The sequence below is a fragment of the Peromyscus eremicus genome, chromosome 14 (assembly GCF_949786415.1).
Source record: "Peromyscus eremicus chromosome 14, PerEre_H2_v1, whole genome shotgun sequence".
Taxonomy (NCBI): Eukaryota; Metazoa; Chordata; class Mammalia; order Rodentia; family Cricetidae; genus Peromyscus; species Peromyscus eremicus.
In genome coordinates, this window is record NC_081430.1 from 27,222,512 (window position 1) to 27,248,457 (window position 25,946).

Genomic DNA, 25,946 nt, shown 5'->3' on the forward strand with positions numbered 1-25,946 from the left:
TGCCAATCACAATATACACGTAAAGTCTCTTAGTTTCATCAAGTCAGTGGTAACTTCTTAGTTAGGGCTGCTGTGAAGAGACACCATGACCACAAAGGAAGACGTTTAATTGGGGTGGCTTACAGCTTCACAAGGTTAGTCCATTATTGTGATGGCAGGGGATATGGTGGCATGCAGGCAGACATGGTGCTGGAGAGGTAGCTGAGACTTCTGCATCTTCATCCATAGGCAGCAGAAGCAACTGTGTTCCACACTGAGCATACTTTAAGATTGGGAGAACTCAAAGCCCACTCCCCAGTGACACACTTCAACAAGCCACACCTACTCCAACAAAGTCCCACCTCCTTACAGTGCCACTCTCAATGGGCCAAGAAGCATTCAAGCACATGAGTCTTTGGGGGCCATTCCTATTCAAACCACCGTGGAGTATGAAAATTTGAAAACCGTTTTAGCATCTCTGAAAAACATAGCAGCCGAACACTGGGAGTACAAAATAAAGAGTGTATGTAGTCTAGTAGTCATGAGATTCTGCTGCTTTCTTTTTCTTTGGTACTGAAGAGTGTATCCAAGCCTAATTCACATAGACAGGTTCTCAGCCACTGAACTAGACAGCCAATCCCTGAAAATACAACAACAACAACAACAACAACAACAACAACAACAACAACAACAACTCTTTAGTTTTGAGGCATTTTCGTTAACACTCTAAGAGCCAAACATCGTTTTGAGTACTTACAGCTTCTATTAGTCAGCAAACTGTTAAAAAAATGCTTTCTTTCCAATCCTAAGTTTTTCTTTTTCCAAGTAGATCTTACTTTCTTTTTACAAGAGAGTAAGTAAGTGCTCTGTTTGATAAAGATAATTCTTGGCAATTTATTTTTAAGTGCCAAATGAGAAGTTAATTTAAGTACTGAATATTTAATTCTCTAGCATCCATCTGTTGAGGATTACCTTGCTAAACATAGCTTAACCTTTTTCAAAATATATCTGTCTGCTGAGCCTACAGGTTCAGAGAAGTGTATAATTTTTCCTGCCCTAATAAGACTTCTGAAGAAAGGTAACTGTAAAAACAAAGTAAGTACGTCTGACTTTGGGGATTTGCTTTTGCTATACTAAGAATAGTTCATTTTAAATCATAATAATACTTGTGGCTATGAAGCTGTAGTGCTTTGTTAATTCCACACATAGTAATTGTTATTTGTGATAAATACCAAGAATAGTTTAGTAGAATGGTAAGGATGTACACTCAAGTTTATTTATTTATTTTTCTTTTTATTTATTCATCTCTCATACAATATATCCTGACTGCAGCCTCCCCTCCCTCCACTTCTCTCAGTTCCCTGCCTCAGCCTCTCTTCCTCCGCTCCTCCCAGCACCACCCATCCCCTCTTCCCCAGATCCCCAAATCTCCTCCTCCTCCATTTCCCTCCAGAAAAGAGCAGCCCTCCCCATGATATCAACTGAGCACAGCATAATAAGATGCAATAAGATTAGGCACAAACCCTTGTATCAAGCCTGGACGAGGCAACCCAGTAACAGGAAAAGGGTCCGAAGAGCAGGCAAAAGAGTCAGAGGTACCCCCACTCCCACTGTTAGGAGTCCCACAAAAATCACAAGCTGAACAACCACAGCATATATGCAAAGGACCTAGCACAGACCCATTTAGACTCAGTGATTGATGCTTGCATCTTGGTGAGCTCCTATGAGCCTTGCTTAGTTGATTCTGTGAGCCATGTTCTTGTGTTCTTGACTCCTATGGCTCCTGCAATTCTTCCTCCCTCTCTTCTAAGGAGTTCTCCTTGAGCTCTGCCTAGTGTTTGGCTGTGGGTCTCTGCATCTGCTCCCAGTAGCTGCCATAGGAAGCCTCTCTGGTGATGATTGGGCTAGGCACCCATCTATGAGTACAGCAGAATGTTGTTAGGAATCACTTCATCGACTTTTTTCTTTTTCTTCTCTCTCTCTCCCCCTTCTCAGTGTCTGTCTCTCTGTCTCTGTCTCTCTATGTCTGTCTCTGTCTCTGTCTCTCTCTCTGTCTCTCTCTTCCCCCCTCTCTCTCTTTTGTGGTCAGTCCTGTTTGGTTCTATCCTAGGTCTCTGAGCCAGCCAGTTTCCGGTTGCTGCCTATATAAGCAGTGTTGGCCATGGGCTCCCTTTCATGGTTTGAGCCTCAAGTTGGACCCATTGGTTGACTACTCCCACAATCTCTGAGCCACCATTACTCCCGCACATCTTGTAGGAAGGACAGGTGGGGGTTTTGTGGCTAGGATGGTGTTCTGGTTCCACTACTGGGAACCTTGTCTAGTTACAGAAGATGGCCAGTTCAGACTCTGAATCCTCTGTTACTAGGAGTCCTCACTACGGTCACCCTCATAGGTTCCAGGAACTTTCTACTGTACTAGGTTTCCATATCACCCTCTAAATACCCCCTATTCCAGGTGTACTCTACCTGTACACTCTCCCCATTCCCTCCATCCCCAACCTGCTCCCTCCTGTTCCCATCCCCACCCATACCCAGTCCGTCCACAAAATCTATTCTATTTCCCCTTCCCAGGGAGATCCATGCATCCATCCCTAGAGCCCTCCTTGTTACGTATCTGTCTAGCTCTGTGGATTGTAGTGTGATTATCTTTACTTAACCAGCTAATATCCAATTATAAATGAGTATATACCATGTTTGTCTTTCTGGGTCCAGGTTGCCTTGCTCAGATGATTTTTTTCCCTAGTTCCATCCATTAGCTTGCAAATTTCATGATGTCATTTTTTTTCTAGCAGCTGAGTAATAATCCATTGTGTAAATGTACCACATTTTCTTTATCCATTCTTCTCTTGAATGACATCTAGGTTGTTTCCAGTTTCTGACTATTATGAGTAAAGCCACAATGAACATAGTTGAGAAAGTGTCCTGGTAGGATGGAGAGTCTTTTGGGTATATGCCCAAGAGTAGCGTAGCCGGATGTTGAGTTAGATTGATTCTCAACTTTCTGAGGAACCACCATATTGATTTCCATAGTGACTATACAAGTTTGCACTCCCATCAGCAATGGAGGAATGTTTCCCCTTGCTCCACATCCTCTCCAGCATGAGCTGTCACCTGTGTTATTGATCTTGGCCATTCTGATAGGTATAAGATGAAATATCAAAGTTGTTTTGATTTGCATTTCCCTGATGGCTAAGAATGTTGGACATTTCTTAAAGTGTTTCTCAGACATTTGTGATTTCTCTATTGAGAATTCTCTGTTTAAATCTGTAACCCATTTTTAATTGAATTATTTGGTTGTTAGATGTCTAGTTTCTTGAGTTCTTTATATGTTTTGGATATTAGCTTCTACTGGATGTGGAGTTGGTGAAAATCTTTTCCCATTCTGTATGCTGTCATTTTGTCCTAGTGATGGTGTCCTTTGCCTTACAGAAGATTTCCAGTTTCATACAGGTCCCATTTATTAATTGTCGATCTTAATGCATGAGTTATTGATGCTCTGTTTAGGAAGTTGTCTCCTGTACTGATGCATTCAAGGCTGTTCCCCACTTTCTCTTCTGTCAGGTTGAGTGTATCTGGTTTAATGTTGACATCTTTGATCTACTTGGACTTGAGTTTTGTGCAGGGTGATAAATATGGATTGATTTGCATTGTTGCACATACAAGACATTCAGTTAGACCAGTGCCAATTTTTGAAGATGTTATCTTTTCCCCATTGTATATTTCTGGCTTCTTTATAAAAAATCAAGTGTTCACAGGTGTGTGGATTTACTTATGTCTGAGGTTTCAATGCAATTCCATTGATCAACATGTCTGTTTTTATGCCAGTACCATGAAGCTTTTATTAGTATATCTCTGTAGTAATAAAAGGTATCTTTGAAATACCTCCAGAAGTTCTTTTATTGTTCAGGATTGTTTTAGCTATCCTGGATTTTTTGTTTTTCCATATGAAATTGAGTATTGTCCTTTAAGGTCTGTAAATAATTGTGCTGCTGGTGGTAGCTCATGCCTTTACTCTCAGGACTTGGGAAGCAGAGGCAAGTAGATCTCTGTGAGTTCAATGACAACCTGGTCTACGATCATGTGTTTGCTTTTTTCTTTCTTTCAGTTTGTTTATATGGTAGCTTACATTGATTGATTTTTATATGTTGAACCATCCCTGCATCAAGTAGGGATAAAGTCTACTTGATCATGGTAGATGATCTTTTTGATGTGTTCTTGGATTGGGCTTGTGAGTATTTTGTTGAGTATTTTTGTGTCTATTTTCACAAGGGAAATTGGTCTGTAATACTCTTTCTTTGTAGGGTCTTTGTGTGCTTTGAGTATTAGGATGACTGTGGTCTCAAAATGAATTCGGCAGTGTTCTTTATGTTTCTGTTTTGTGGAATAATTTGAGGACTATTGGCATTAACTCTTCTTTGAAAGTCAGGTAGAATTCTGTGCTAAAACTGTCTGGCCCTGGGTTTGTTTTTTTTTTTTTTTTTGGTTGGGAGACTTTTAATGACTGCTTCTATTTCCTTGGGGGTTATTGTTCTATTTAAATTGTTTATCTGATCTTGATTTAAGATAATTGCCATTTGATTTGACAAGTGGTATATATCGAGAAAATTGTCCATTTTCTTATAGATTTTCCAATTTTGTGGAGTGCAGTTTTTTGATTCTCTGAATTTCCTCAGGGTGTGTTGTTATGCCCCTCCTTTTCATTTCTGATTTTGTTTATTTAGTATTATCTCTCTGCCTTTTAGTTAGTTTGGATAAGGGTTTGTCTATCTTTGATCTTCTCAAAGAATCAACTCTGTGTTTCACTGATTCTTTGTATTGTTCTTTGTTTCTATTTTATTGATTTCAGTCCTCAGTTTGAATATTTCTTGTTGTCTACTTTTCTTGGGTGTGTTTGCTTCTTTTTGTTCTAGAGCTTTCAGGTGATCTGTTAAGTTGCTAGTATGAGGTCTCTCCAATTCTTTTATGTAGGCACTTAGTGCTATGAATTTTCCTCTTAATACGTCTTTCATTGTGTCCCATAAGTTTGAGTATGTTGTGCATTCATTTTCAGTGAATTCTAGGAAGTCTTTAATTTCTTCCTTTATTTATGTCTTGATCCAGTAGTCATTCAGTAGAGAGTTGGTCAGTTTCCATGAGTTTTTAGGCTTTTTGTTGTTTCTGTTGTTGCTGAAATCCAGCTTTAATCCTTGGTCTGATAGGATACAGAGAGTTATTTCAGTTTTCTTGTATTTGTTGAGACTTGTTTTGTGACCTAGTATGTGGTCAGTTTTGGAAAAAGTTCTGTGAGGGGCTTTATACTGTGATAAGAAGGCATATTCTTTTGTGTTTGGGTGAAATGTTCTGTAGATATCTGCTAGATCCTTTTGGTTCAAAACATCTGTGAGCTCCAGTATTTCTCTGTTTAGTTTTTGTCTAGATGACCTGTCTATTGGTGAGAGTGGGGTGTTGAAGTCTACCACTGTCAATGAGTGAGGGTTGATGTGTGGTTTAAACGTTAGAAATGTTCCTTTTGCAAATGTGAGTGTCCTTGTGTTTGGGGCATAGATGTTAAGGATTGAGACACATTCTTGGAGGATTTTTCCTTTGAGAATGAAGTATTCTTTCCCACTTTTTTTGATTAGTTTTGGTTGAAGTCTATTTTGTTAGGTATTTGTTAGGTGAAGAATGACTTCACCAGCTTGATTCTTAGGTACATTTGCTTGGAAAATCTTTTTCCAACCCTTTCCTTTGAGGTAATGTCTATTTTTGATGTTGAGATATGTTTTTTATGCAGCAGAAGGATGGATCCTGTTTTTACATCCATTCTGTTAGCCTGTGTCTTTTTATTCAGGGATTAAGTCCACTGACATTGAGAGATAGCAGTGACCAATGATTGTTAATTCCTGTTATTTTGTTGTTGTTGTTGGTGTGTGTGTGTGTGTGTGTGTGTGTGTGTGTGTGTGTGTGTGTGTGATTCCTTTCATTTGGTTTTCCTGGTATGAGGTTATTTATTTCTTGTATTTTCGTGGGTGTAGTTAACCTCCTTTGGTTGGAGTTTTCTCTCTAGTATCACTTGTAGGGCTGAATTTATAGATAGATATTGTTTAAATTTGACTTTGTCATGGAATGTCTTGTTTTCTCTGTCTATGATGATTTAAAATTTTGCTGGGTATATATTAGTCTGGGCTGGCATCCATGGTCTCTTAGAGTCTATAGTACATCTGTCCAGGCCCTTTTGGCTTTTAGTGTCTCCGTTGAGAAGTTGGTTGTAATTCTAATAGGTCTACCTTTATAATACTTTTTCTTTTCCCTTGCTACTTTTAATATTTTTTATTTGTTCTGTATATTTACTGTTTGATTATTATGTGGTGAGGGGACTTTCTTTTCTGGCCCAATCTGTTTTGTACCCTGTATGCTTCTTGTATCTTTATAGGCATCTCCTTCTTTAGGTTAGGAAAATTTTCTTCTATGATTTTGTTGAAAATATTTTCTGGACCTTTGAGCTGGTATTCATCTCTCTCTCCTATTCCTATTATTCTTAGGTTTGGTCTTTTCATAGTATCCCAGATTTCCTGGATGTTTTGTGTCAGATTTTTTTTTCAGATTTAATATTTTCTTTGACCAATATATCTATTTCTTCTGTTGTGTTTTCAGTGCCTGAGATCCTCTCTTCCATCTCTTGTATTTTGTTGGTGAGGCTCATGTCTGTAGTTCCTGTTTATTTTTCTAGGTTTTCCATCTTCAGATTCTCTCAGTTTGTGTTTTCTTTCTTTTCTCTCTCTCTCTCTCTCTCTCTCTCTCTCTCTCTCTCTCTCTCTCTCTCTCTCTCTCTCCAGAATTTCTCGGTGTAATGGTCCTATCTCTTCCAGAACTCACTTTGTAGACCAAGCTGGCCTCGAACTCACAGAGATCCACATGCCTCTGCCTCCCAAGTGCTAGGATTAAGGATATGCACCACTACGCCTGACTTAGTTTGTGTTTTCTTTATTGCTTCTATTTCCATTTTCACATCTTGAACACTTTTATTCATTTCCTTCAACTGTTTGTTTTTTCTTGGCTTTCTTTAAGGGATTCTTCCAATTTTTTGCTCGTCTTTTCCTCGATTTTTATTTCTTTTTTTAACATTCTTTTTATTTACTCTTTGTGTCTTTCACATCATGCATATCAATCCCATTCATTTCCCCATCCCTTCTCAGCTGCCCTCTATCCCCACAGCGCCACCACCAATAAAATTTAAGAGGAAAAAAAAAGGCAAAATAATTTCACCATGGTAGTTGTAGTGTGATATATTGTTCATTACAAAGAGTCATTGGTCTGGATCAAGGCCTCTGGTTTCTGCCACACCATTGATGCTGGGCCCTCACTAGGATTCCTCTTGAATATCCTGTTGTTGCTCTGTGTTGTGGAGATCCTGCTGCCTTGGGTATGCAGGACTGGCCTCTACATGTGCTCACGAAGATCATAGATGGGATAGATGTTGGGGTGGATCAACTCATAACCCTGGCTCTGGACCTGGGTAGTTGCAGGTTGGTCAGCCTGCCAGCCCTCTTTTCCCTGTCCTCACCACCAGGGTGAACTCTACAGCATTGCCCAGGCTAATTCACTAGTTGCAGCAATTAGCAAGAGGCAGGGCCGGCTCTCCTGCTTCCACACCCTTAGGGTCCGCACTCCCCCACATGGACCACCAGGGCCAGCTCTATTGTTTGGTCCAGGTGGGGTACAGGGGCCATTCTCAGGAGTGCTGCGTCTGCTGAGGGGCAGGGACAGCTCTCCTGCTCTTATGACCTTAGGGCCAGCTCTTCCACCTGCCACAGGCAGTGAGGGACAGGGAGGGAGGGGAGGACATATCTCCCCCACCCACACCATCATAGGCAGGTAAAGGGTGGGGCCAGATCTTCCAGGCTCACGTTCTTGAGCCAGTTTACTAGCATATGTTTGGTGGTGGACTACTTTCTAATCAACTTTTTCATATACCCACAAAGCCATCCTGATAGGCTACTATATTTCTTCAGTTGAAGATTTTTTTCTATTTTATTTGAATAATGTTTGCCTTATTTTTATTTTATGCGTTTCTTTATAAATACCAACCAGCTATAAGTTGGATCTTAATTTTTTATTTTTCAGGTATATCACTTGTTTGCTTGTATTAACCTCTCAGACTTCTGCTCACCAGTGGTTTCACGTTTTAAGGTGTAAAGTCTAGAAATTGCAATCCCAACTTCAATAGATTCAGTATCAATTTTCTGTCACTTAAGGGAAGTGTAAGTCTTTATTTAATCACTTGTTTCATTCCACACTGAAGGCTTTTCCTGTACACCATAACGGATCTTTTCAAGGTATTTTTATTTCCCCTTGACATTACTCATTTGGCTCCTTGACTATATTTCTTTGTTATACGTTGCAGGTCCTTGTAGAAGTACTATTGGATTTTTCTGTGTGCTCCTATTTGAAGGGAGACTGAAAAAAGGTCTTTTCTGGCCACCCAAAATAATACAGGACAGGTTTCCCTGACAGTGTTTGCACTCTCCAGTTTGGAAGCACTAAAATACTCCTGTAAGATCTTAAGTAGGATAAACAGAGGTGAAGGTTTATATTCCCCTCATTCAGAATACCGAATAGGATGGGGGAAGATGGAGCACGATCCGAAAATTTACCTGTTTCCTTTCAGTGATTGTTGAGGTTTATTAAAGATGATCCCTTCCTATTGGATTTCCTATATGATAGTGGTTATTATAGGCCTCTTCATGAACACACATATTACACATCTTTTATAAGAATGGCACTGAAATATTTTGAAAGCGTCTTCTCCTTTGAAGAGATATGAAGTGTCTTGTGTGGAGACACATGTGTAATTATCTCAACGTTATTACCTCTACATCTTCTAACTTATAAATCAGATATATGAAGAATGGGTCTATGTGAAGCTTTTGTCCAACTCCTTCAAGGAAGGTAGTGATATTTGGTAAGAAAATAGAAAATTATGTAGCAGAGACTGAAGAGTGTTGTTTGTACTAACAAGTACATAGTATATGAAATATTTAATTTCCCAAATGAAGAAATGGCAGCATGGCATTTAGGAAACTGGTTCATATGTACATAGCTGGTAAGCCGGGATTCAGACTCAGGCAGCTCTGAATCTCAGTATGTTTTTTGCTGCATCTCATTGCCCTGTATATCTCTGAACCCCTCTGAACCCCTCTTTTCTCTTTATGCTTTCTCTTGAATACTCATTCTCACCCTGTTTTCAGTCCCTAGTTGCATGGGAAGAAACATGCTCACTCACCCTTTGTAGTTCACATTTATTCCATTGCCATCTAATTTTGGAATCAGAGTATTTGCTTATAGTGTGGTGGTGGGTTGTATCTTACTATTTGATTGGACCAGTGTCTGTTCCCTTCTAGGAGTCTAGGTGGGGGACACTGCTAACTGTGGGGGACTTCCTTACGCTAATTATGTAACTCCATGAAGCTTTGGAGTTTCTGAATGTTGCCCCCTCCTTTTTTTTTTTTAATTCCTCATCATCCACTGAGTTTTCCTCCCCACTAGACTGTGCCCTTGTCTCCTGCTAAAGCTTTCTGATGCCAGCTGTAGGATAATGTCGTCTGGGATCTGTTGTGCTTCATTCGTAATGGGCTTTCATTTCCCATTCTTCTTATTGCCTTCCATTTCTCCATAGTCAGGCTATTCCTGGCCCCGCTGTACCCTCCTCTTAGCCTACTTCCTGTATAATCTAGGCAATAGCCTAAGGTATTATATCAAAGAGTCTGAGACTTAATCCTTATCTGAAGTCTACTTGGTGGTGTATGTCACAGGAGAATATACATCAGGGCTATAGCATCTTAACTCTCTTACCATAACACTCTTCTTGTGTGGATGAAGAGACGAAGGCAAAGTTCTGAACCCCCAAATGCATGGCAGAGTTGGAACCAGAATCAATTCTGACCTTAAGTTTCTGTTACAAACATATTTAGTACATATGCCATTTGTGTATTTTTTCCCTTTTATTATGTGTTTGACCTGCCAGTATGTCTGTGCATTGTGCCCAAGCTGGTATTCATGGAGGTCAGGAGAGTGTGTCAGATCCCCTGGAAGTGGAGTGACAGACTGTTGTGAGCCACCATGTGGGTGCTGAAGATCGATTTGGGACTGTGGAAGAATTGCAAGCGCTCTTAGTTATGGCGCCCCCCCCCCCCCAGTGTTTCTAACAATACAGAGCGGTAACGGCAAAAAGCCATTGCACTGCACATATCAGCGGTTGATAAGACACTCAACCATTATGTTTCTGTTTTTGTATGGAAAGGCATAAAAAAGAAATTATTTGCAGTCTTTCCCCATAACTTTCTGTATTTTTTCAAAAAGTAAAACAGTGTCATTCCACCAGATGTCACTGTTTGTATGTAGCAACGAACTGTCTGTGGTTCGAAAGTAAAACCCCCCAATCATTTTTGCAAAAATAAAAACTTGTATAGTTTCATATGTGTTTTTCTATAGGCTCTTAATTTCAAGACTTCATTCCTTGCTTTCAAAAAGCATGCAAAATATTCATCTGCCTCTGCTGCAGATTTTAAAGAAAAGTTACACAAGGAAAAAGAAATGTGTGTAGCTTAGCACCTAGGAAGATGAGCTTGGAAAGTTTCTTCAGTCTTAGGATTTTTTTTTAAAGCAATCTCTCTAAGTCACAATTTTACAGATTGTGGAGCGAAACCCTGTAAATGGGCTGTAAAAATTAGTTTAGTGGTTAGCTATGAATGTTTTGAAAATGGTGTACAGAACATGCTATTGCAAATAAATGGTACCTTGCAAAACTTTCTGTAAGTGAGTATCTTTAGTTTTCCTATGCACATATTACCTAAAAGTGACGGTGGCCTCCAGAGAACTTTCCCTCAGATTTTGTACGCCTTGTAGCAAGGTACACTTTCTCAGGAAAAGAGAATGAAGCTGCTGTGATGTGGAACTCCTCTCCCCAGGGTCCTCCTAAGGCAGAGGAGGCTGCCAGAGGGAGAAACCTCCACGCATCTTGGGATGTGCTTCACGGTTGCTTATGTATAATTTAGAGAAGTGTTCTCACAGCTCAGATCACATGTCTTCTGAGCTTCTGACAGCAACTCACAGTAAGAAATATATTTCATCCCCTGGTCTGACGTTCGACCGATGTCAACTTTGAAAAAAGTTTAGCTTTTACTTTTGGAGAGATGGGCTTGTTTGTTTCTTTATCCTCTTCCTTGATAATAAGAATATGGATTATAATCTCAGCTGCTTACTGAACATGTACTGTTTGAAACACCTTTTGCACATATTATTCCTAAGCAGTAGATATAAGAACCAATCAGTGTTGCAAATGAGGAAACGGATTAAGGAAGGAAAGGTAGTAGTGTCTACTACTCAAGTGTCTTAGTCTGTTTTGTGTTGGTCTAACAGAATACTCAAGACTGGATAGTTTATTAAAAATCAACAAAGCAACCAGATTTATACTGGAGTCTTAGAAGTTCCAGAGTGGTCAGCTGCATCTGGTTAGGGACTCATGCTTCTGCATCTCATGAGAAAAACAGAAACGAAGATGAATTCATAACAATCAGTGCTAACTCATTCCTGGAAAAATGGCGTTGATTCATTGAACAGAGCTGTAGCCTATGACACAAATTCTTCCAGTTAGTCCCTACTTTCCAACACTGCTGCTTTTGGAAACAGGACTCAACATGAGTTTTGGTGAATACAAATCATATTCCAATCATAACACCAACATAATAGCAAGTGAGCCTCATTACAGAGTCTGTCTTCTGACAGCGTCAGTGGTATTTAGACTTTCTTTTCTTTTTTTAGATACATGTATTTATGTATATGAATGCTCTATTTGCATATATTGCTGCATGACAGAAGAGGGCATCAGATCCCATTATAGATGATTGTGAGCCACCGTGGCTGTGGGGATTGAACTCAGGACCTCGGAAAGAGCAGCCAGTACTCTTAACCGCTGAGCCATCTCTCCAGCCTATATTTAGATTTGCTTGAGCATAAAGACCATTTGGTGTGCTTGGTTAGTGTATTAACTCCCAAACCTATTATTGATACACTCTGCTTCCAAACTTTGAGTTTTATACTATGTACGTATGTACACTATATACATTCTTAGCTATAAGCCTGTGTTATCTACTGAGGAAAGAGCTGATGCTAAACATTTTCAATTTGGCAAGATGTAAGTCTGAAAGGGAAAACTAGAAGTGTGTTGGCAATTCTACTTGGGTTGGTGTTTTGGCCTCAGTCCAAGAAATAATATTTGGTTGTGAATTTGAAGTGGGGAAGAAAGTTAGAAATAAATTTTAATTTTATTTTAAATTTATTTAAAAATGTATTTTTTTTTTTTTGTATATGGGTGTTTGGTTGCATGTATATCTGTAAACCACATGCATGTCTGGTACCTGCCGAGACCAGAAGAGGTTTTTGGATCCTCTGGAAGAGCTGTGGTTCTGGAAACTGAACTCAGGTTCTCTGGGAGAGCAGCCAGTGCTCTTAACTACCGAACCTCATGTCTAGCCCCCAAATAAGGTTTCAATGTCTTTTGTTGTTACGTATTTATAAAGCGAACTTACTTTTCCCATATAATGAATCAAAAGCATCACAAAGCTTACAAATCAATTGTGTTTAGAAGCAGATTTTTTAAATTTTGAATTGAGTTCTCCACAATCTGCTTAGTGCTGATATTAAATGTCAGCACGTTGATCTAAGCAGAGGTAAGTAAAAAGAGGGTGATCCTTTTTGCTTGATCAATAACTTTAAAAACACATTTATTATTTTTGTCACATTGTAGAATAGTGTATGGCGTTCCTGTTATGAGTGAGGAACAACGACAAATCGGTGTTTCACCAATCCCACCAGAGGATTTCCCTGAATTGGCTCAGACAAGTCAATGGCAAGCTCGCCAACCAAACCTGAAGCTCTCAGGAGAAGAAGTAAGAATTTCCATTAATATTAGGTTTCTCTAGCTCACGTGTTTGGACTCTTTTGTCATGCTTGAACGCTGTTTTTGAGGACTTCAATATTTGTTAGTGTGAACTGTGTCTTTGAACATTTACAAAAACTTAAATCAGAGAGTGTTAGATATGTTAGAAGAGTAAAACCCCGGTGTTACACGTGATTCCACCAGTTCATCTTCCTGTCTTGCAACATTGTCTTGCTGTGTAGTCCAGGTCAGGCTGGCTTCTCCCTGCTGATCCCTCTGCCCTGATCTCCTGGGTGCTAGCATTGCACCACCCACCACCATGCTTCCTGTGATTACACTCTCCAACACCTAAGTGGAATGAGAAAACTAGAATTTATTTCTTACTTTACTCACTTGGTAAACCTCTTTATATACTGAATTCTCATACATTCTCTATTGATTCCTTTTGGGTTGTTTGTTTGGTTAGAATATATGAGAAAAAAATCTGGCTTTAAAAAGATATGTAGCTGGGAAAGACAAACATATTTCAGGAGCATCTCTTGTATAGTTGTGGGTCTTCTTTAATAACATACCATAATGTGGTTAGTGATAATTTCCTGAGAGTTAAGTGTAAGACTTTCGCTTTTCCCTATGCTTCCTGCCAAGGTCCTGAAAACTCTGGAGATCACAACCCAAGACAACTCTAGAAGTTCAGAGAAGGAAGTGCAGTATCTAGGAACATTAGGACCCAAAGAACGGCATGGCACTGCACCACTGCCTGGGTTTTCTTTTACTCCACATGTTTTGGACTTGACCTATAAAACTTGGAAATCTGGAAACACCAATAGGTACACACACACACACACACACACACACACACACACACACACACACACACACACTACAGCACACATACACCCTAATCCATGCACACATGCCCCAGTGAAAACGTATTATTTCATTATATCAAGTCAGTAATTGCTGAATCTGTACAGACACCACAGAAAGACAGTGTGCTCCCATTCCCTGCCTTTACCAGGAAAGACCTAGTGACAAGTGTGCCCTTGCCAGCTTGTCTCACCCTTACCAGATTGTTACTAAGGCAGGCTGAGTATGGAGTTGTATTGTGGCATGGATATAAAATGTTTCCTAAAGCCTTATGTTTTGAAGATTTGGTTTCCAATGCAAAATTGAGGTCTGGGGCTTTGGGGAAACGGTTGGGTCGTGAGTGCCCTGATCTAATCCGTGGATCGAGTTATGCTTAAATGTACTGCTGGGATGTGGTAGAGTCTGTGGACGACAATGGACTGGGTGAGAGGGGCAGGGAAATAGGGCACGTCTTTGAAGGACATTGCTTGTCTCTGGCTTCTTCCTTTCCTCTGCCTCTCTGCTCCCTGGTTCCCATGACTCAGCACCTTTGCTGTGCCACCTGCTTCTGGTCACAGCAGTGGTGGCAGCCACGCGTGAGCTCAACTCTGAAACCAAGAGCCGAAATGAATATTTTCTCCCTTAGGTTGCTTTTTTCCCCCTCATGTATTTTTGCCTTAGTGAAAAAAGAATGATGAATGTGTGTGTGTGAAGTCTTTCATCCTGCTGGAGTAGAGAGTAGACTGTCTGTCCATGTTGTCAGCTGAGACCACATGGGAATTCCGTCCCCATCTAATGAGCTCCTCCTTTCTTGCCCCATTGTGGTGCTGCTGAAAGAGGTGTAGTAGAGTGCCAGGAAAACAGAGGGTTTAAGTAAGATCTGACTTCGATGATGGCACAAGGTCTAAAATATCCAGATTTCCAAAATTAGGAAAAATCTCATACTAAATAGAAAAAGGCATGGCTGGAGAGATGACTCAGATAAGGATCTTGCACAAGACCTAAGTTAAGTCCCTAGCTCCCATTGGGAACTAGTTCACAACCACCTGATTCAGGAGGTCTGTCTCTGGTCTCCCTGGGCACCTGCACTCATATGAGTATATCCACATGCACATAATTAAAAATAAAGATAAAGGCTGGGTGGTGGTGGCACACGCCTTTAATCCCAGCATTCGGGAGATAGAGCCAGGTGGATCTCTGTGAGTTCAAGGCCAGTCTGGTCTGCAGAGCAAGATCCAGGACAGTCACCAAAACTACATGGAGAAATCCTGTCTTGAAAAACCAAAAAAAATTAAAAAAAAAATAAAGATAAAGTTTTGGAAAAAAGAAAAAAATCTCTTGAAAAATGCTTAACAGATGCTGTCACTGAGATAACCAATGTTAAAAAAATTTTGGCCAAAAATGTAAACCACCATTATAAAAATGACCAAGTGACAAATCGTGAACATCTTTGCAACAAACAATAAAAGACTCAGAAAGTACATAGAAAGTCTTAGTAAAGAAATAGAAGCTACAGAGGAGAAACATACCTGTTTCAGCCTGAAACATTTTCTGTAACTGAAATAAAATCCTTAGTGGGTGGGTGGAATCAGGGATCAGTGAATTTCAAGACAGAACATAGGATTCAGCAGTCTAAACAGCAAAGAGAAAACACACCAAAATATCAGTGAGAAGTGGGACTGTAATGAAATATTTCATACCTGTGCTGTGACAACCGAGGGGGAGAGAGAGAGAGAGAGAGAGAGAGAGAGAGAGAGAGAGAGAGAGAGAGACAGAGAGACAGAGAGAGAGACAGAGAGAGAGAGAAAGAGAGAGAGACAGAGAGACAGAGAGACAGAGAGACAGAAACAGGGAGAGAATGTAAGAATTAATGGCAGAGAACTTACCAGTTTGACAGAAAAGGCATAGGTCTATAGACTTATTAATCCATGGGAACTCTAGACAGAAAACATGAAGAAATCTATACCAAGCCACGTGCTAGTTAAACTGATAACCAAAGAAAAGAGAAGTCCTGAGAGCAGCTAGAGAGGAACAGCATTTCATTCACGGAGAAACAACAATTCGAACGAAAATTCTCATAAAAATCAGTGAGAAAGAAAACCACGAACTCAGTCCTTAAATCCAAAGAAAAGCACTCAAGAATGAAGTGCAATCAAGACATTCTTAGATGAAAGGAAGCCAAGAGAATTTGTTGTCACCTGAGTTAACCATAAATCCCAAGAGGAGAACAAGGAAATCTCAGACTATGGAGAAGGAGAAGAGAGCATGGGGAGGAGGAAAACGGGCACTACAGTGGAGCCTCCCTCTCTTTTGTGTTCCTGTGTTATGATTTTCAGCTTAATCTGATCCCATTAGAAATGCATACACAGGAAATACAGTTATGTCATAAACGGGGAAAGATTTAGTAAGAGACATATGCCTTCTACCCATCACTTGATCAGGTAGCGTGAAGACACCAGTAGACTATTAGAAGTTATTGCTATATTATACTGGGCCAAATAAATTAAACATTAACAAAGAGATATACTCAAAAACACCAGAAAGTAAGAACAGAATTCAGAATATATCCAAATAACTCAAAGACAAGGAAAAACAGAAAACAGAAACAAAGGAAACTAGAGAATACAAAAACAATAATGTAAAGATAATGGCCCTTAATTAAATGCCAATTCTCTAAATATACTCAATGACAGAGAATGCCAGAAAAGGTTAAAAAGAAACATGGCCCAACTATATAGTTTATATAAAAATAGGCTCAAAACATGAGATAGTTGGATTTATATTAAAAATTTGAAAAGGCTACCATGTAGACATTAATCAAACAAGGATGCTAGTGGCTGCATTTGTATCATACAAAGTCAACTTCCAAGCCTGGCAAGTTATCAGGGACAGAGAGCATCACAGATGAAAGTGTGGATACACCAAGACACAGTGATAGTAAAAAGTTTATGTATCAAATGAAAAACTGTAAGAAACGTGAAGAAATTCTCAGTCACAGAAGTGTCAAGAGAAATACGGAGTTCTTTGATTGCAGTTGGATATTTCAACGTCTTTTTTTTTCAACATCTGATTGCAACATTTAGAAAATCAGCAAAAGATATAAAGGGCTCAACACATAACAAATCCATGATTAAATTTATATTTAATCTATGATTAAAGAGAACATTTCAAGGGACTTAAAATCTATTTGACCTGAAGAAAATGCACCACATCAAAACTTGTGGGAAGCACCCAAAAGAAGGCAGAGTAGAAAATTTTTTTAGCATCATATAGAACAATAAAAAAGAGAAAATTCCAAATCAGTGACTTAAATTCCCATCCCAAAACTCAAGAAAAAGAAGTACAAAGCGACCCAAAGTAGGCAGAAAGAGGGAGTAATAAGGAGCAAAATTGAGAAGAGTCAGAAGCAGTAGAACAGTGAAAGTGTGTTCTTTGAACAGATAAAATGAATGAATCTCTAGGAAAAATAATGAGGAAAGAAAGCCACACATTAATAATATTAGAAACAGGAGTATCTGCAGAACCTGGAGAACAAAAGACCATGATGGTGATATCATAAGCTTCTCTATGTATAGATATGAGATCTCTGAAGAAATGAAGTGATCCCCTTCACACAGAACTACAAGTAATCTGACACAAGAAACAGAACGTTTGAATAGCTCCATACCTAGTAAGGAAATTGAATGATTAAAAACACCCTCCTAGTCGGGCGGTGGTGGCACACGCCTTTAATCCCAGCACTTGGGAGGCAGAGGCAGGCGGATCTCTGTGACTTCAAGGCCAGCCTGGGCTACAGAGTGAGTTCCAGGAAAGGTGCAAAGCTACACATAGAAACCCTGTCTCAAAAAAAAAAAAAAAAAAAAAAACAAAACAAAACAAAAAAACCCCAAACCAAACCAAACAAAAACAAAAACAAAAAACCCCCTCCTTCTCCCACATATTTCCAAGCTCTGGTAATTTACTGGAGAGACTTCTAAAAAGTAAGAATTCTTAGTAGAAAGAATTGACACCAATTCTGTAAAAATATCTCCCACAAAAGAGAAGGAACACTTCCCAGTTTGGTATGAAGGGCATAGAATTGAAAAATACACACAAGGAATTATATGACATGGGATAGGAGGGCCATATTTAAGGATGCATTTGAAAAATAAATGATCATACTCCATCATATTAACATAATAAAGGAGTAAAATTATATGATCATCTCAATCAATGCAGAAAAAGAATTCAGTACAATCCACCTATTTTATGATAAAATTCTCAGAACAACATGAGTAGAGGGATCCTCTGCAACCCGATAAGGACATTCAGAGGCTGAACTATCAGGGGGTCAGGACCGTCCTCTGTCACAGAAGGAGTCTGAGGCCAGCTTGAGACCATGCCTTCAAAAAAAAAGAAAGAAAAGAGAAAAATAGCAATAGGTGACTACTATACAGCTCAGCAACTGCTTGTCTGAAGACCGTAAAGAAATGAAAGCCCATGGTAACATAACTTATACACACATTTTTGAAGTAACCTTGTAAGAAAAAAATATTCAAAGCACACTGGCTACTACGTGGTTTAAGCAGAATGTTACACGCTGTGATGGTGAGTTTCAACTGTCAGCGTGGCACAGTCTAGAAATACCAGCATGCCTGTGGACCCAGCTTCTGGTCCTGGCACCCTACCTTGATCTGAGGGCTGACCTGGACTGGTGGTGGGTTTCCTCATCTGTCACCCCATTGCTGGCTTAGAGTTCTCCATAATCATGTGTCTGAAGTTCTTTAGTTTCTTTCTCGTTAATAAGTAGAATAAATAAATAGAATTAAGTCTCTTCATTCTATTCTTTTCTCTTATTTTGCCTCTCCTTCAGTGGGTCACACTGACAGCCTCCTGTTTGTCATTTTACCTGTAAGTTTCCCCATTGTGTTATATTCCTGGATGACAAATTATGGGGATACAAAACCCATTATTGATTTCTAGGGCTCCAGAGTCGGCTTTCCAATTAATGTGTCACCAAAGGACAAACAAGTGATCTTTATGGTCCTGTGTCTTGACTGAATGAATGTCAGCATGTGTGTATGAGAGCATATTATAATCTCTTAAGATGTTGCTGCTTTATGGTAAGTTAGGTAAAGGTAAGGATGTCTTTGCCCAATTCATTAAAATTCATATGAATTTACAGAATAAAAAATGTAGTACAAAAATTGTGGTTATTAAACCACCAAGGAAGAAAGAAGAAAATTTGAGTTTGAGTCATCCTACTATTAAATGTTTGTTGCAATTGGTATTCGGAACCATATCAGTGACTTTATTCATGTATTATCACAATAAAATCTGTTGGTTTACCCTCTCTGCTGAATAGATCTTTTATTTGTGCATGATTTTGTAGTGTCACATTTTGGTTACCTGAAAAATTATATTTGTCAAACTACACAGCTCTTAAATCATAGATGAACTTCACTATATGTGCCAGATCAAAGGTTATTTTCTTATACAGTATATCCTGGAATAGTTTAGCCTCCCTCTCCTCCTCCTAGTTCCTCTCCACCTCCCCTCCCCTCTGGATCCACACCCTCTTCTGACTGTCACCAGAAAAGAACAGGCTTCTAAGAGATAACAACCAAACATGACAAAATAAAATATAATAAGATGAAGCAAAAACTTTCATGTCAAAGTTGGACACAGCAACCCAACAGGAGGAAGAGTCCCAAGAACAGGCACAAGAGTCAGATACCCACTGGTTCTCACAGTCAGGAATCCAGCAAAAATACTAAGCTAACAGCTGTAATATATACACAGGTCCTGGTGCAGACCCACACAGCCCCCCGTGCTTGCTGCTGCGATCTCTGTGAGGTCATATGCACCTTGCTTATTTGATTCAGAGGGCCTTGTTCTCCTGGTGTCCTCCACCCCCCACCCCACCTCTGGCTCTTATAATTTTTCCGCCTCTTCTTCTGTGGGATTCCCTGAGCTCTGAAAGGAAGGATTTGATGGAGACCTCTCATTTAGACTCTGTTTCCTTGTAATGTCTGGCTTTGGGTATCTATCTACATCTGTTCTCATCTGCTGCCAGAGGAAGCCTCGCTGATCATTCTTTTCATGGATGCCTAAATAATTTTTACATGCACCTATTTATTTTAAAATTGCTTTTATTTATTATTTTATTATACTTTCACAAGACAATATGGGGATTTTCCTCATGCCTCATAGCCTACCGTCTCTATTAGTAATATAGTAGTAGTTAAACAGTTGACTCCAGAAGACATGCCCAAGTCCCAGCCCTTAGCACTGTAAATGTGCTGCCATTTTGGAAACAAGAATTTTGCAGATATAATTAAGATGTTAGGATGAGATTATTCTGATCGTAGGATAGGTCTTAAATCCAATAGTAATGGCATGCTTAGAAAAGCAGAATGCCTCAAATCATGAAGTGAAGTTCTCATCAGCATCTCCAGTTCTGAGAATGGGTTACATCTAATCAAGTTGTTGGCCAAAGGGGCCCCATGGAAATCCCCAGACAACCCAGAATACTGCCAAGGCTATTGGTTGTTCTCCACAAACTGACAGCAAGGCCCCAATGTTGAAGACAACAGCCACACAGGTCATTGAATATGAAGATATTGCACTGGTGCCCACCTAGTGCCTTTACCCCTACTGACTAGTGTTTGTGGTAATAGAAGTTTCTCTGCATGATATCAGGAGAGATCTACAGTGGTGAACTTCCTACAAGATGCACTAGAACAAAAGAGGCACAAATCTTGTGGGAGTAACCAACTAATATCTGATTGAATTGAAGGCCCACTCCATCAGATGTAATCCATTTCTGACACTGTTCAGGTGGCTAAGAACCTGAGACTAGATAGGCTAGGAACACAGGAGAAAATCAAGTACACTGAGCTCATCAGTGTCTTGCTCAGCCACCATCAGAAAAGCTTCCTTCTGTAGGACATGGGAACAAATCCAGAGGCCCACAGCTGGACAATGCACAGAGAGTGAGAGACCTTAGAACACTTGTTCCTAAGTGAGGTGTCTCCATCAAATCCTTTCCATCAGGGCTCAGGAAATCATGAGGAAGAAGAGGAGGAAAGATGATAAGAGCTGAGGACTGAACCCAGGGCCTTGTGCTTGCTAGGCAAGCACTCAACCACTGAGCTAAATCCCCAACTCCCCCCACCCCTTTTTTTTCTTTTTTTTCCTACACTGTACTATTTTTTCAAAGAAATTTATGTGCAGTCACCCTTAAAAAGTAGGGAATTTTGCTCTACCTCCCTGAGATTAGAATATTTACAAAAATTAACTAGAGTAGGAAAATTGGTCTACTCATTCACTCATTCACTCATTCATTCATTGAAATTAGCATTACTGATAGATATTTATATTTCACTTTGTGTTATAATCCAGTTCTACTTTCTTACTCCTACCCCCACTGCTGAAATGGTTTGCACTTCGGCTGCTGGCAACTCCTTTATTTGGCCCCTGGGCCTCTTTCAATGCTTCCTATCGTTATAAGGGTTTCTTGGCAGTCCTTTAATTTTTGGAACTAGAAGATGTTCTAGACATCTTTATTTTTTCTTTAAAGACAGTTTCTTAATTCCTTACAGTACAAAATGTCCCAGACTTCTTTCCCGATTTGTTTGCATGATGCAGCTTGATCCCACTCATGGGATTAGAAACCAACATCTAAATAGTATGTATGCTTGTTACTACCAAGACATTGTTGCTTCTAGGCTTTGCCAACTGACACAGGAAGAATATATGAGTCCCCAGCAGGGCAGTAGCACATATAAACTCACGAGACCTGTGCGAGCTCAAGCTAGACAAAATCCAACATGGAAGTAGGGAGGTGGGCAGCGCTAGCTGAGGAGCTATGAGCATTTCACAGCAGCTGGGAGAAGGAAGTCTGTTTTCTTTAATGATGTGACCCCTGACTGATCACATCCCAGGGCATACCCCACCTTCCAAGAGTGGTAGAGCAATACAAACTGGACTCAGCGAGGACAAAAAGAAGAAAACTCAATGTTGGGTAGGTAGGGCAGTAAGGGCAGAAAGGGTGAAAATAGGAGGAATGGGAATGAATACGATCAAAATACACTTATGGACTTGACAAAGATTGATAAAAATGTTATTTATAAAAATATGTGTGTCGGTATATACTAACTAATATAAATACATATATATGTAAAGGTAGCTGTATGTAAGCATCTGTATTAAACTAAATGTGAGTTCCTAATCCACTGTGATAAGGAACATTCTAGCTCTCCCTCTAAATTCTCACTCCAATAGTGGCAAACTGGCTCCCACCATCCTCCACTGTCGTACTGAGTCTTAGAAGTCCAGTATCCATGGATGGAAGTATCAGGGTTGCTAGTCCATATTCCTGTGGGTACTTCAGCAGCTAAAGCACAATGCCACACTGACTGTTTCTTTTCCTTTAGTTTTACATTCGCCATTCCTTTCCAGTCACTGAGCTCATCATCCCACCTACTTTTATGAGGTTGTTTCACACATTGACAATAGTTAGAATGTTTTGTTTTGTTTTGCATCCCACCTTGGATTCCTCTTTGCTCTCTATGTTTCTGTAAGCTTTGCGTGACATTAAAAGTCAACCTTTGTTCTTCAAAGTTCAGTAAGTTTTAACAAATACATAATGTCATGTAGCCAACATTCTGGTAGCGTCGCCAATAGTTTTACTTCTCTAAAACAAATCCCTTCTTAGTTTATGACTTTATACTTTACATGATGTCGTTATGGTCCTAAATAATATCTTCATGTGTTTGTGTATTTGTGTGTTCTAACTCATTTATGTAAAAACACTTTTGCCTGAATTTTTTCTGAAATGGTTGTTTGCAATACTATGTAAGTCCCATCCATGGATTATAATTGTTGTGTCTGAATGGCTTTGTAAATGTTCATATATAATGTTTATAGTGTTATCTGTTTCTCTCCTAAGGATCACTTAAACTGGGCTTTATTCTTCCATTTAATATGCTCTGTGAATGACCGATGCTTATCTCCCCATGTGTATATCTAAGAACTTGTTTAGAACACATAGCAAGAAGTGAAATTGCTAAAACAGGTGGCATGCACATCTCCTGCTTCACTGGGACTGCTCAGCTTGTCTCCGGGGTGGTCCACCAGTTCCTCACATCGCAGCATCAGTTAACATTGCTGACTCTACTTGTCTCCCTGTAAGCTGACAGTGCTCCAAGCCAGCTTTCCTTGGCTTTCCGAGTCTGTGTGACAAATCAGGCCATTTTCTCAACAACTAGAAACAATTTGACAGGACCTTGGGCTTTTAAATTCAGGGGACATTTGTTACTATTTGTTATAATTTTTTTTATAATTATTTTCAAAGGTGTCTGCATATCCGGGAACTTCAAGGATGTTTTGGAATCTTGCTGCGCCCAAATTTGCGATTCCAGAATCAACCATGAGGGCAACTTTATATCCAAAATATGAGGTAATAAATACAGCATTTTCTATATTGTTGTTTTGCTGTTATCTAACAATAAACTTGTATAACTTGCTTCTGAAGTAAAATTTACTGGACAGTTGTTATATAACTTGTCAAACAATTATTGCTGTGGTCAGGATTGGTTGGATGATACTTTAGAGATGATTTATATGTGTAAATAATTGTCACATGTATCATTATATGTGCATATGAATGTATCCTTATGTTTTATCAAATTGTGGTGTGTATATATATATATACATATATATATATATATATATATATATATATATATATATATAAGTATGACTAATGCACTTTTTAAAGTGTTATACTTACTGCAGCTAGACAAGAGTAACCTGTTTTCTTTTTGGAAGATTATTTTATTTATGATTCAAGTTACAAAGTCATGAAGATTGTGTTGAGAATCCTCATGGTATTTTCATTTATTTTTTGGTACATGACGACAATGAGCATTTATTATCAAATTTTAGATAATAATTAAGAATCCCTATTAAATTTTCTGGCAGTGGTAGTAGTCTTGTTGATATGTGCCTCACAATGAAGACTTTATAGTATTCTCCTGGAAAACCAGATGGAACGTCTCTTACACTTTGGTGGAAAAGCAAACTTTATTTCAAACCAATCTAGAAGGGCAGCCAGAATGGTGGAAGGGAGCACATGGCCACATGTCCTGTTGGCATGGGCTCATCTGGGACTCCCTCCAGGTCCTGCTTATCAACCAAGCACCTGCTGCATTTTCTCCTCAGATTGACACTAAAATGGTGTCTGCCAGATGTCCACAATGTCTCAGTTTTCCAAGCATGCCCTCGTTTCACAGAATAAGATAGTTAATTCTTTTCTGAAGCTCTGGTAGAATTCTGAACTAAATCATCTGTCTGTGGGATTTCGTTAGTTGAGCAATTTTAAGTCACTGCTTCATCTCAAAATAAATTTGTTGGTTATGCCATTGTATGCACGAAGTTACGGTGTCTATGACTACACGCTCAAAACCCAAGCAAGATCAAATCAGCCAAAATCCCAATCTGAAAAAGGGCGAGGGCTCGTGAAGCCCCACCCTTCTACCTGAGGAGCTACCGGCAACTGATGGAGTGAGAGGGAGTTTTCTTTAGGGATGTTTTACTAAAAGAAAGCTACATATTTGATCCAGTAGAGGGACCATCACCAATGTCCATAAAGGCAGCACTAAGGGGATTCAGTGGGTTTTAAAAAACAAAACACATCAAATTGGGAGGGAAAAGTTGGGGGGAGGGTAAGGAGGAATGGAATCAGGGATTGAGGGGTGTATTTAATTAAAACTCATCTGTATGTATGTATAAAATTCTCAAAGAATAAAAGTTAAAAAACATCAAATAATGAAATAATTGAAAATTGAATAAAAGAAAACTATGCATTGGAAAGCAGTTCTGCATACCCCAAGGCAGGAAGAGAGGAGTTAATATGCTGAGCCAGTCGAAGGTGGACGCCTGCCAACCGGGATGTATCTGGGCTTTCTAAAAAAACTATTAGCGTGTTTAAATGTCAGGTAGGAAACAGTGCAGGTGCCAGTGGCCAGCATGACATGCTCTACTGACTGCTTTAACAACTTTGTTTTTCCTATAGGGTTTGGAATGTATGCCGAGTCCCCTGGCAGACAAAACGGCAGTTATGACCAAGATGGTTGTCATCCCATTGAGTGGCTGCCTACATGAATTATCTCCTTTGTTGATTTTTGTTACCAGTAATTTTTGTTTATCTATTTAAAAAGAAAATGCTAGAGTTGATACAGATAGGAGGAATCTTTTTGAAAATTTGAAAGAACTCATTGTTTGGATAGAACTGAACCCTTTGGGAGAGTTTCTGATAATTTAAACGTTTTCTTTACTCATTGTTGAGCGATTCATATTTAGTAGTTTTTGGGTCAGCTCTTAGCTCACTACAGAAATCCGTGTGTTTTATGAGTTACCTGCTGTATATGTAGAGATGCATGTATTTTCCTGTCAGTCAAAAACCTCTGTTTGTAATGTTGCATAACTTTACTTCCCATTTCTTCATTTTCATAGCTATAGTAGAATTTTTAGAAAGTAGTTTAACTTTCTTGTTTCTTTTCAGTTGTAAAATTTCCCCTTTATCAAACTACTATCCACATCCTAGTGAAGAGCTATCATCAATACATTTTTAGTGAGATTTACAATATACAATGTCCAAACTGTTAGATACCGTGGCCTGTCAGCAGAAAAAGAAATGGATTCAGTATACCTTCTTTGATTAAAAGTATCTTGGATTAATTATTACATCACTTTTTGCCATTGTGAAAATTAGTTATTTTTCTCTTGAATTTTTTTGATTATTGACTTCGCTGCTTATCATAGAATGTTGATGTAGCACGAATCCTAATTGGTCTTATAATAAAAACCCAGAGCCAGATATTAGGGTAAATGCTGAAAGATCAGAGGAAACAAGCCACAGCCACTTCTCACCTCGCCAACTCCTCAGCCAAAAGTGGCATCAAACTCCTGTCTCCTCCTGCCTTATATTCCTTTCTCCATTCAGCCACATCACTTCCTGTCTCAACCTTCCTAGTGCTGGGATTAGAGGCATGTGACTCCAAACGACTGGGATTGAAGGTATGAGCCATCACCCCCTGGCTCTGTTTCTCTTTTAGACTGGATTAATCTCATGTAGTCCAGGTGGCCTTGAACTCACAAAGATCCGCCTGCCTCTGCCTCCCGAGTGCTAAGATTAAAGGTGTGTGCCACCACTGCCTGG

At 39.4% G+C, this 25,946-nt stretch overlaps 1 protein-coding gene across 5 annotated transcripts in view; it reads left to right on the forward strand.

Moving 5' to 3' along the window:
• The window catches only part of Ttc6 (tetratricopeptide repeat domain 6), a 175,836-nt gene that overhangs the window by 80,404 nt on the left and 69,486 nt on the right, over positions 1 to 25,946 (forward strand). For all 5 annotated transcript variants that reach the window (XM_059279993.1, XM_059279994.1, XM_059279996.1 and 2 more), the window contains exons 7-8: positions 12,764 to 12,905; positions 23,079 to 23,183. In XM_059279993.1, coding sequence (XP_059135976.1) covers positions 12,764 to 12,905; positions 23,079 to 23,183 — 247 coding nt within the window. The remainder of the gene's footprint in view (positions 1 to 12,763; positions 12,906 to 23,078; positions 23,184 to 25,946) is intronic.